Here is a 12653-nt window from a genome sequence, read left to right as displayed (position 1 = left end):
GTAATGCATGCAGTAGTTAGAGTTACAATGGACATACTAACATGGAGCAGAAGTAGGTTATTTGGTCCTTCAAGCTCTGCCATTCAAGAAGATCATGGCTGATGTCAGTGCTGCAAATTCAATATTCCATCAGTTCAAAAGAACCTGTGATCCTCTTGCATAACAAGAATTGATCTACCTCAATCTTTAAAATATTCAAAGATCCTACTGCCACCACCTTCTGATGCAGAGAGTTCCAAGGTCGCACAGCCCTCAAAGAAAAAAATCCTTTTATTTCTATTTGAAAAGGCTGACCTTGGTTTTAACAGTGTCCCACTGTTCTGAACGAACTCACATCCTTTCCATATGTACCTTTTCAAGACAATTGAAGATCTTACTAACTTCATCCTCCCTACAGCCCTCACTCTTTTTCTAACAAGTGGAGAAAACCTCCAAACGTATTGGACAATTGCAGAGTCTGAGCACAGAATAGACATGACATGGATCAAAAGGTGTGAATGACGCCATTCAGTCCTCAAACTGTAACTTGAATCAACAACAAAAATAATCATTTTACTAAATGTGAGAAGAGTTAGAATAGATACTTGACCCGCCAGTGTTCTTCTGACAATGATTAAAGAGCAAGTATAGAAATCAAGCATATTTGTACAAATATTCCCTACTTGTTAGCTGCTGTGAACAAATCAACATTTTAATTAGAATTCATTTTAATCTTAGGCAAGATACCTTAACTCTACCATTTCATTTGGATGGCTTTAAGTTGATGAACTTTAGATGTAAAATTTCTTGCAATTGATCAAAATCATTGACAGTGACCAGTGTATGTTTTTTTCATGTACACTGTCTGCACAGTTTTGGTGATTTTGAGAGAAACTTGTTTCTCAATAACAACCTAAACTGAATTAATGCACCCAACTACTTTTTCCTCAAGTAATAAAGGATGCATTTCATAAGTTAAAGTATTTATAATTCAATAGCATCAAGTAGCCTTTATATAGGCAAATGCTTGCTTACTTTGCTTCCTGTTTTGTTGATGGCCACATTCACATATGCTCTGAGCCTGATACAATGTCCTATCTACATGACAAAATGATGACAGAATCATCTAATGAAGAGGAAGGCTTTAATCAAGTGTGTTATAACTATTATTTCTACTCAAGGTAGAAAATTCAGTGGTTTTCAGTGGTTTTCAGTGATAAATAACCCATTTTTAAAATGTTTGAATTACAGACAGTTAATTCTAATCCAGAAAATATTTGAAATGCACAGCAGTTAATATTTGTGGAGAGAAACGTTGCTAGACCTCCTTCGTATTTCCAGCATTTTCATTTTGATTTCAGATTTTCTGCAAACACCTTATTTTGCTTTTGTAACTTTAAATAAGGTCAGTGTTTTACTTTACTATCTTCCACAATTGGAGACAAGACTTAGAATAGAGGTAGGAGTAACAATGGCAGGTCATATTTATTGGCTGTTGTTTGAACTGGAATCAAATTTATTGTTGAACTAACTCTACATTCATGATGGTAGAGCTCAAAGATGGTGAATGGCCAGCATATCATGGAATGGGATTTAGTTGCCAGCAATGGAATTATACATGTCATAGAGGGACCTTTAACAACTCCTCAACCGGTAAGTGCTTCTCAGAAGAATGTAAACACCAGCGGCCTTGCCTCAAAATTGAAATTGTCTAAAAATGAATTGGTTATTTAGATCTTCCAAGGTGAAGATTCAAAATTCAACCCAGCTTAACTTGATGGCGCACGCAGAATTCACTTGTTTCTGGGGTGGGGGCGTGTGGATTGGTGGTGATGGGCTGGGGATGGCGAGGGAGGAGAGAATGTATTTTCAATTCATTTTCCAGTGGATACGAAGCCATGAGGATTCATAAGTTTAGGATCTATTATCAACCTCTGGTTTCAAGGAAATATTTATTATTGAATTTTTTTTGGGTTAAGACTTGAGACATAGTGCTTGAGGATTAAATGCAGAGATGTTATCCCTACCGAATCAGTGTTATACCTGATCTGAAACCACATAATTATAATACCTGATAAAAGAAATGTTGAAATACATGTTCCATTTCGTATTGCTGATATTCTTGACCTTTTGATAACAAGCTTGATATTAAAAATCGTTGCATGGTGGTTACAAGAACACTATCCAGGAATAATTTTGTAAATATAAGAAACTTTGCTAATCAGCAGATCCCCTTGTTTTATAGGTTTTGGTGTCTGCAAGTTCATCCAGTAGTATCCTTGGTGCAACATTACTTCTAGGATTGGGATGTTTGATTGCTGCAATAGTTGGATTGAGTTTTTGTCTCCGACGCAGGAGAGAGATTTTCCAATTTCAGTACTTCAAGGTATGTCAAATTGAAATGATACATCCTGGCACTGCTTCTTCTTGGCCCATATTGATGTAGCAACAACTAGCATAGTGCTAGCATGCAATAACTAGCAAGAATGCTCAGATATACAAAATCAGATATTCCCACTTGTTTTGGGTCCCTGATATGAAAAGTCAAATAGAAGTTTAAACTGTCTGAGAAACACAGTCGCTTGGCAGTGATATCTTGATCAGAGATTACAAACCCACCTCCTCGGCTCTGCTTTGGAATTGGCACAGTTCCTAAATGGTGCTACTCTTGTGTAAAAATTAAATCTATGCTATTGTTTATGCAACAGCAGAATGTTATTGATGTCACATCAAATTACACCTAGCCAAATGCTATGGATATATGAGATAACAAAGTGTGGGGCTGGATGAACACAGCAGGCCAAGCAGCATCTTAGGAGCACAAAAACTTACATTTCGGGCCTAGACATTTCATCAGAAAAGGGGGATGGGGAGAGGATTCTGAAATAAATAGGGAGAGAGGGGGAGGCAGACCGAAGATTGATAGAGGAGAAGATAGGTGGAGAAGAGAGTATGGGTGGGGAGGTAGGGAGGGGATAGGTCAGTCCGGGGAGGATGGACATGTCAAGGGGGCTGGATGAGGTTAGTAGGTATGAAATGGAGGTGCAGCTTGAGGTGGGAGGAGGGGATAGGTGAGAGAAAGAACAGGTTAGGGAGGCAGGGATGAACTGGGCTGGTTTTGGGATGCGGTGGGGGAAGGGGAGATTTTGAAGCTGGTGAAATCCACATTGATACCTTTGGGCTGCAGGGTTCCCAAGCGGAATATGAGTTGCTGTTCCTGCAACCTACGGGTGGCATCACTATGGCAGTGCAGGAGGCCCAGGATGGACATGTCGTCTAAGGAATGGGTGGGAGAGTTGAAGTGGTTCGCGACTGGGAGGTGTAGTTGTTTATTGTGAACTGAGCATAGGTGTTCTGCAAAGCGGTCCCCAAGCCTCCGCTTGGTTTCCCCAATGTAGAGGACGCCACAGCGGGTACAGTGGATGCAGTATACCACATTGGCAGATGTGCAGGTGAACATCTGCTTGCTGTGGAAAGTCATCTTGGGGCCTGGGATGGGGGTGAGGGAGGAGGTGTGGGGGCAAGCATAGCACTTCCTGCGGTCGCAGGGGAAAGTGCCGGGTGTGGTGGGGTTGGAGGGGAGCTTGGAGCGAACAAGGGAGTCACATGGAGAGTGGTCTCTCCGGAAGGCAGACAAGGGTGGGGATGGAAAAATATCTTGGGTGCTGGGGTCGGATTATAGATGGCGGAAGTGTCAGAGGATGATGTGTTGTATCCAGAGGTTGGTGGGGTGGTGTGTGAGAACGAGGGGGATTCTCTTGGGGTGGTTGTGGCGGGGGCGGGGTGTGAGGGAGGTGTTGTGGGAAATGTGGGAGACGCGGTCAAGGGCGTTCTCGACTACTGCGGGGGGAAAGTTGCGGTCCTTGAAGAACTTGGACAACTGGGATGTGCGGGAGTGGAATGCCTCATCCTGGGAGCGGAGGCGGAGGAATTGGGAATAGGGGATGGAATTTTTGCAGGAGGGTGGGTGGGAGGAGGTGTATTCTAAGTGGCTGTGAGAGTCCGTGGGCTTGAAATGGACATCGGTTTGTAGGTGGTTGCCTGAGATGGAGACAGAAAGGTCCAGGAAGGTGAGGGATGTGCTGGAGATGGCCCAGGTGAACTTGAGGTTGGGGTGGAAGGTGTTGGTGAAGTGGATGAACTGTTCGAGCTCCTCCTGGGGAGCAAGAGGCGGTGCCGATACAGTCATCAATGTAACGGAGGAAGAGGTGGGGTTTGGGGCCTGTGTAGGTACGGAAGAGGGACTGTTCCACGTAACCTACAAAGAGGCAGGCATAGCTTGGGCCCATGCAGGTGCCCATGGCCACCCCCTTTGTCTGTAGGAAGTGGGAGGAATCGAAAGAGTTGTTGACGGTGAGGACGAGTTCGGCTAGGTGGATGAGGGTGTCAGTGGAGGGGGACTGGTCGGGCCTGCGGGACAGGAAGAAGCGGAGGGCCTTGAGGCCATCTGCATGAGGAATGCAGGTGTACAGGGACTGGACATCCATGGTGAAAATGAGGTGCTGGAGGCCAGGGAATTGGAAGTTCTGGAGGAGGTGGAGAGCGGGGGTGGTGTCACGGATGTAGGTGGGGAGTTCCTGGACCAAAGGGGAGAAAATGGAGTCCAGATAGGTGGAGATGAGTTCGGTGGGGCAGGAACAGGCTGAGACAATGGGTCAACCAGGGCAGGCAGGTTTGTGGATTTTGGGAAGGAGATAGAAACGGGCCGTTCCACCCCAACCTCAAGTTCACCTGGGCCATCTCCAACACATCTCTCACCTTCCTGGACCTCTCTGGCTCCATCTCAGGGAAAGACCTAGAAACCGATGTCCATTTCAAGCCCACCAAATCCCACCCACCTTTCTGAAAAATTCCATCCCCTATTCCCAATTCCTTCGCCTCTTCCGCATCTGCTCCCTGGATGAGGCATTTCACTCCCATACATCCCAGATGTCCTCGTTCTTCAAGGACTGCAACATACCCCCACAGTGGTCAAGAACGCCCTCAACTGTGTCTCCTGCATTTCCCGCAACTCATCCCTCACACTCCGCCCCCGCAATAACTGCCAAAAGAGAATTCCCCCTAGTCCTCACATACCACCCCACTAACCTCCGGATACAACTCATCATCCTCTGACACCTCTGCCATCTACAATCCGACCCCACCACTAAAGACATTTTTCCATCCCCACCCTTGTCTGCCTTCCGGAGAGACCACTCTCTCCCCGACTCCCTTGTCCGCTCCACACTCCCCTCCAACCCCACCAGACCCGGCACCTTCCCCTACAACCGCAGGAAGTGCTACATTTGCCCCCACACTTCCTCCCTCACCCCCATCCCAGGCCCCAAGATGATTTTCCACATCAAGCAGCTGTTCACCTGCACATCTGCCAATGTGGTATATTGTATCCATTGTACCCGGTGTGGCTTCCTCTACATTGGGGAAACCAAGCGGAGGCTTGGGGACCGCTTTGCAGAACACCTCTGCTCGGTTCACAATAAACAACTGCACCTCCCAATTGTGAACCATTTTAACTCCCCCTCCCATTCCTTAGACGACATATCCATCCTGGGACTCCTGCCGTGCTATAGTGATGCCACCCGTAGGTTGCAGGAACAGCAACTCATATTCCGCTTGGGAACCCTGCAGCCCAATGGTATCAATGTGGATTTCACCAGCCCGCCTCCCTAACCTGTTCTTCCTCTCACTTATCCCCTCCTCCCACCTCAAGCCGCACCCCCATTTCCTTCCTAACCTCATCCTGCCTCCTTGACCTGTCCGCCTCCCCAGACTGACCTATCCCCTCCCTACCTCCCCACCCATACTCTCAATCTTCTGTCTGCCTCCCCATCCCCCTTTTCTGATGAAGGGTCTAGGCCCAAAACGTCAGCTTTTGTGCTCCAAAAATGCTGTGTTCATCCAGCTCCACACTTTATTATCTTGGATTCTCCAGCATCTGCAGTTCCCATTATCTCTGCTATGGATGTACGGTCTTAAAATTAATTTGAAGAGAAGGATATAAAGTGCTTCCTTTTACTAAGTAACAGAATTTTAAATGAGTGAATTCCTTAAGTATTCAGGTCCACACGTCAAGGTTCCCAGGCCTGTGCTAATCCTAAATTGGCAGAGCCTAATTAAATTTAGCTGGATTGGATTTGTCCTCAATGAGAGAATGAGTGTAGTCCTTCTGATATAAGATTTCCATGTGACTCTGAAGTACAATAAATAGTTTCTAAGAAACCAAATGCTAGCTGAACAGAGAGAGTTGGGATAGTTTACATTATGTGTATCGCAACAAGTGTGTTTATATATGAATCTTGTTAATTTATTAATTAGGCTAACGACGATGATGGTATAGGCCTCAGTGCAGAGGACAATCCTGCACTGGTTTCTGTGCCTAATCCAGTGTACGGAGCATATGGTATAGTTACAGACAACACTACTGAGCCATTTGAGGTAAGTGGCTACTAAATATACTCAAGTACAGAGAATGATTTTCAATACGTGCAGTGCAGTGTTGTGGGAAGTTAAAATACATAACTATTACTTTGGTAAGAAATATCAATCATGTGCAAGAAAAGCTACTTTAATTTATTTCAGGTGATAACAAAAAAAATATAAATTCCAAGATTCCCAGTCAATCAAATGGTTTAATAAAACCGTCATAATTTTAGTGTTAGTGGGGGAACAGAATTTAAGGCAGGACATATTCTGGTCCGAGTGGCCAGCCGTTTCTGTGGCTGCTGTCTGCTCGCAGTCTCAAAATAAAAGCATCTTCATCTTCCAAGTTACCAGAGCAGAAAGAGGTAACAGGTAGTTGTTAAAATTTCACTGTTGCAAAATTTTTCCCCTCCTGTATCAAATAATACCATTTCAGACTTGCCATTCCTGTTCCTGCCAGTTTGGAGCTGGTCAGCTTCCTCAAGCATCTATGCCTTCTGATTAAGATTTTCAGTTTGTTAAGGAGCAACCCTAAAGGACCTGAACATAGCCAATTAATGAAGTGGGCAACTTTACCTTTTATTGCATTCACAGTTGTCTGTTTCCTGTGGAATCCATGCAGAGCTTAACTGGTGGGAGACCTATTACAGGTCATCAGGCTCATTTTTCTTGCAGTATCACTGTTACATCTTGATGTGGAATGTAAAAATATAACTAATTTTTAGGTTTCAGGAAACTTTATAGACACTGCTGATGTCTGAATTGTCGTTTCCTTCCTCAGATACGTAATGCAGGTTCAGATCTCGTGGGTATACAATGGTACAGGAATTCAGCATTTAGGAAGGACAGGCAAGAAAAAGGAAAAAAGGTGGTGGAGTGGCATTGCTGGTTAGAGGAAATTAACACATTAGTGAGAAAGGACATTACCCCTACAGACTCCACAGTGCAGAGGTAGAGTTGAGAAATACCAAGGGGCCAACAACGAGAGAGACCTCCAAACCACAGTGGTGATCGTTGGGAATGGCATTAAAACAGGAAATTAGATATGCATGTGAAAAGAGAGAATATTGGTGATCATGGGTGATTTTAATCTGCACGTAGATTGGGCAAGTTAAGTTAGCCACAATGCCGTAAAAGGAGGAATTTCTGGAGTGTATACGGGATGGTTTTCTTGACCGCTTTGTGGAGGAACCAACTAGACAGCAAGCCACATTAGACTGGGTACTGTGTAATGAGAATGGAATCATTGGCAAACTAGCTGTGTCAGGCCCTTTGGGGATGAACAACCACAAGCTAGAATTTTTAATCAAGATAACGAGTGAGGTAGTTGATTCAGAGACAAGGATACTGAATGTTAATAAAAGGAAACTATGAAATATGGAGGTGTGAGTTGGCCATGATAGATTGGGGGAAAGAGTTACTTGAAAAGGAATAAATGACAGTGGATAGGCAACGGTAAACATTCAAGGAACACATAGGTGAACTACAACAACTGTTTTTGCTTTGTGCCAGACAGGAATAAAGGGTAAAAGGGCCAATGTTATAAAACAAATTAGAGATTGGATTGGAACCAACCGAGAAGCATACAGATTGGCCAAGAAAAATTGTATGTCTGAGGATTGGGAGTAATTTAGAGAATTCAGCAAAGACAGACACTAAGAACGTCTATAGGTGGAGGGAGAGAGGAGGGAAGGAAGGACGAAAGAAAAAGTTGTGAAGACTGGTGTAGGTCCCCTACAGAGAGAAGTGGCACGGGGGGGGGGGGGGGGGGGGGGGGGTGGTGAAATGTAGAATAGGGGACAAAGAAGTGGCTGAGCAAGTGAATACATACTTTGTTCTGTTTTAACAAAAAAAGGACACAAATCAGATACCAGCAGTTTAAGAATGCAAGAAATGGAGCCAGAAAATTGACAGGATTGAAGGCAGATAAATTCCCAAAGCCTGAATCTACATCCCAGAGTACTTAAGGAAGTGGCTGTAGAAATAGTGGATGCATTGGTGGACATATTCCAGGATTTCATAGACTGTAGAACAGTCCCTGCAGATTGGAGGGTGGCTAATGTCACTCTGGTATTCAAAAAGGGAGGGAGCAAGAAAACAGAATTATAGACCAGTAAGCCTAACAGTGGGAGTGGGGAAAATTCTCAAATCCAATATTAAAGGTCTTTACAGCAGAGCATTTAGAAAGCAGTGGCTAGATCGGACAGTGTCGGCATGAATTTATGAAGGGGAAATAATGTTTGGCAAATCTGGTGCAATTCTATGGAGGTGTGACTAGTAGAGTTTTCAACAGGGAGCCAGTCGATGTGGTATATTTGGACTTTCAAAACAAAAGTGTTCAACCAAGTCCCACATAAGAGATTATTATGCAAGATTAAAGCACACAGGACTTTGGGGGGGTGGGGGGAAAAGAGTGTATTGAGATGGATCAAGAACTCATTGACAGAGACGAAACAAAGAGTAGGAATTAGTGGATCATTTTTCAAATTGGCAGGCAAATAAGTAGTGGGGTGCTACAGGAAATTAAAGCTGGGATCCTAGCTATTTAAAATACTTAGTAAATGATTTAGATGAGGGAACAAAATGTAATACCTGAAAGATCAGTAGGAGTGAGTGTGAACTGTGACGAGCATGCAAAGATCCTGCAGCGTGATCTGGACAGGTTGAGAGAGTGGGCAAATCAGTGGCAGATGCAGTATAATTTGGATAAAGGTGAGGTTATTCATTTTGGAAGCACAAAAAAAGAAAGTGGCAGAATACTACCGGAATGATTGTAAATTAGGAAGAGGACCTGGGGTGACCTTGTGTACTAGTTGCGGAAGACAAGGATGCAGGTGGTAAAGGCGGCAAATGGTATGTTGGTCTTCATTGCAAGAGGTTGAATGTAGCAGCAGGGATGTGTTGTTGCAGTTATACAGGGCCTTGCTGAGGCCACAGTTTTGGACTCCTTTTCTGAGGAAGGATACCCCTGCTCTTTGGGGAGTACAGTGAAGGCTTACCAGGCTGATTCTGGGGATGGCAGGACTGACATGAGGAGAGATGGACTAGGTTGGAATTGTTTTCACTGGAGTTCAGACAGATGGAGGTTAGGGAGGGTTGGGATCTGAACTATGTAAAATTCTAACAGGACTAGACAGGGTGGATGCAGGAAGGATATTCCTGATGGTGGGTGTGTCCCAAATCATGGGTCACAGGCAGAGGATTCAGGGTAGACCATTCAGGACAGAGATAAGGAGACACTTCTTACCCCAAAAGGAAGTAGTTGTTGCTAAAACATTGAATGTATTCAAGAGGCAACTAGATACAGTACTTGGAGCAAATGGCAATCAAAGGTTATGGGGAGAAAGCAGGATTAGGCTATTGAGATGGATGATCAGTCATGATTGTAATGAATGGTGAGGCAGACTCAAAGGGGTGAATGGCCTGCACCTGCTATCTTCTATGTTCTATAAAACAAGCTTATGGTTCAAATAGAGAGTTTCTTTAAGTACCACTAAAGTTTTAGTTACAAGGCCAGCAAATACCTTACCACATGAGTGTGTCTGTCCTCGGGTAATAAGATTTCTCCATAACTTCATGTTTGTAACAAGGAGGACTTGAATTATATCTATACATAATTGAAGGCTGAAAGGTAGGCAGTATAGTTAACACATCACATGAAATCCACCATTATACCTCCTTGTAAGAGTACAGTGGAAGGAATTTAAATTGGTATGTTGGCTTCATTTGACATATTGTGCGCAGTTTTGGACACCATGTTTTAGGAAAGATGTGAAGGCATTAAAGAGGGTGCAGAAAAGATCCATGGAAATGTTCCAACTATCAGGAACTTCAGTTACATCAACAGATTAGAGAAGCTGCAGTTATTTCCCCTTGAAGGGGACCAAATAAATAGAGGGGAGCTTCAGTAAAAGGTAATAAAAAAATCATGAAGTCTCATCAGCAAGGTGAAAGAGCAAGAACCAGAAGATTTTTTGTAGAAGTACAGAAATTGCCATAAGAAGCAATGGCAATTAGAGATTTCTTGATGTATAATTGTACTGTCAAAGTGGTAACAAATTTAAATCATGGCTTCGAGCAAATTGGCTTATAGTCTTAAAAATTTTTCCTTCAGACTATGAGAAAAGTAGCAGGCCAGTTGTACTTGTGAATTGTTTTTTTACACCCAAATGAGAGTGGCCTTTGTGCTATAACCTTGAGGAAACAAAACTAAATCTAAAAAAAGAGAGAGTGTGCTGAACAGTTGCAGGAAAGACAGTTATCAAAGAATTTTTCAATGTGATTAAATTATAAATGTTAAACAAAAAGACACTTCGTGCTTTAAGCCTGGAAATAAGCTCCAATGGTTTGATAGGTTGGGGTGATTAATAGACAAAATCATATTTACTTGTAAATGTTTTCACAAGGCAAAACCCATTCCTAAGTAAAAGCAACTTCTGTGCAAATACATATAATAAATGATATTGTTGATTAATTGACAGTCAAGGCATAGACCATGTTTACAAGAATGAAATTACAGTTTAAGAATTTGCTAATTTTTACAAGTTTGCCTTTAAATACAGGACAATGATGAATATGAATATTATTCAGACACCCAGAACATTCTACAAGATTGAGGAACCAGACCTCTGCTTTTCTCCCCCCAAACAAAAAGCTACCGCTCATACTGTACCATTTTAGTGCGATGTATGATGATGCTACAGGAACAAAGTATAGGCTCTAAATGAAGGACAGGCTGTACGATAGCAACAAATAAATGAAATCACTGGACTTGGTGTCCAATTACTTTTTGTACTGGTGTGTGGGCACACTGTCAGGTCACCAAGGAACATGTGAAATGCACACATTGTATTGCATTTTTGCAATAGTCTGGTGACTCTAGAAAGACTGAAAATTTATTTTTTCATTTTGTACTAATAGGCAAAGATAACATTGTTTTATATATAAATTTGTAATACGCATCTTTTTACAAGTAGATTTATAAAGAAGATCATTGTATACTTTTCTTTGACTATGTTAAAATGTGGAATATATACCACCAACTGAACGTCATTTCCTTACTTCCAACGTGTTAAAAATGCAAAATAAAAAATGGCAGAATTTCTCAGCAGGTCTGGCAGAAATTAAAGACAGACATAAATCACAGATTACATTTTGATACTAAAAAAGGCACCTTTCAGTGAGACAGTTTGTTGAAGATCTACTCAAAAATATGAATTGACAATTTCTGCTCACTGATACTAATGGCTCCAATGTTATTCCTGCAATTTTTGTTCTTAAAATACCTACTAAAAACCTTTTGCTCACTATTTTTGAATTGTCCCAAGAGCTGGTGTATGTTCAATGGGCAATGCCATTCATGTTTAAGGAGCAGTTAATCAAAAATTATATGCATTGCAGAAATACAAAAGTATGATACAGTCTTCAGCCAGAAACAAAGCATTGCAAAATACATGATTCATTACTAATGAAATCACATTTTGCAGGTCTAAGTCACCAATGCTTCATTTCTACAAAAACCAAGGCTTGTTACATTACCAGACATCAAATCTTCCATGAAAATTTGAAAATAAAGTGTTTTTATTGTAACTGTTTGCATGAATGTTCTGTTCTCTTTTCAAGAATTTAAGTGATTAACAAGGACTTCATGCCATGTAATGGCAGGTCTGTAGACTTAACTCCAGACTGCAGTTTCAATCACGAGTTCTTTTGGGACTGGTGATCCACCAGCATGATGCATTAGAATATACCCCTAGGTGGCAATGTTTCCAAACGTTAGCTGTCAGCTTATTGAATGCACAAGTTTATCGTGTTGTGCATCTGTTAGTAATCACATTGCATTGTGAAATTTTACTGCACATCACTAATATTTTATACCATGAATGAGATACTAGAATCACATGCTTTGCAGATTTAGCAATTATATGATTAAGGACATAAAATCAGGAGACATTTTGTCAGCTGTAAGGACTGACATTAACAATCTTGTTAACAGGGATCATTTGTATTGAGCATGTTCATGGTTTTGGTTGTGAGGCTTTTCAATTGAAAAACATTCATTGTTAACCTCATGAGATAGTGATTCCTGACTTTGCCCCAGTTTCTAACTTCACAGTTCACAATGGATGCAGTCAATTTTTAAAATAAAAATCAATCCCAATTAATTAAGATTTTAGGCAACTGTCTAGATTAAGTGACTTCATCCAAATCAGAAATATTTATTACCTTCCCTTACATTTCTAAATTGTAATAGT

At 42.0% G+C, this 12653-nt stretch overlaps 1 protein-coding gene across 1 annotated transcript in view; it reads left to right on the top strand.

Moving 5' to 3' along the window:
* The window catches only part of stab1 (stabilin 1), a 258505-nt gene extending 246517 nt beyond the window's left edge, over window positions 1–11988 (top strand). The window contains exons 66-69 of the mRNA XM_048547400.2: window positions 1531–1632; window positions 2225–2365; window positions 6295–6414; window positions 10962–11988. Coding sequence (XP_048403357.1) covers window positions 1531–1632; window positions 2225–2365; window positions 6295–6414; window positions 10962–11015 — 417 coding nt within the window. The 3' untranslated portion in view covers window positions 11016–11988. The remainder of the gene's footprint in view (window positions 1–1530; window positions 1633–2224; window positions 2366–6294; window positions 6415–10961) is intronic.
* Window positions 11989–12653: the final 665 nt, after the last annotated feature.

Source organism: Stegostoma tigrinum, chromosome 11 (assembly GCF_030684315.1).
Source record: "Stegostoma tigrinum isolate sSteTig4 chromosome 11, sSteTig4.hap1, whole genome shotgun sequence".
NCBI lineage: Eukaryota > Metazoa > Chordata > Chondrichthyes > Orectolobiformes > Stegostomatidae > Stegostoma > Stegostoma tigrinum.
This window is presented reverse-complemented; position numbering and strand designations above follow the sequence as displayed.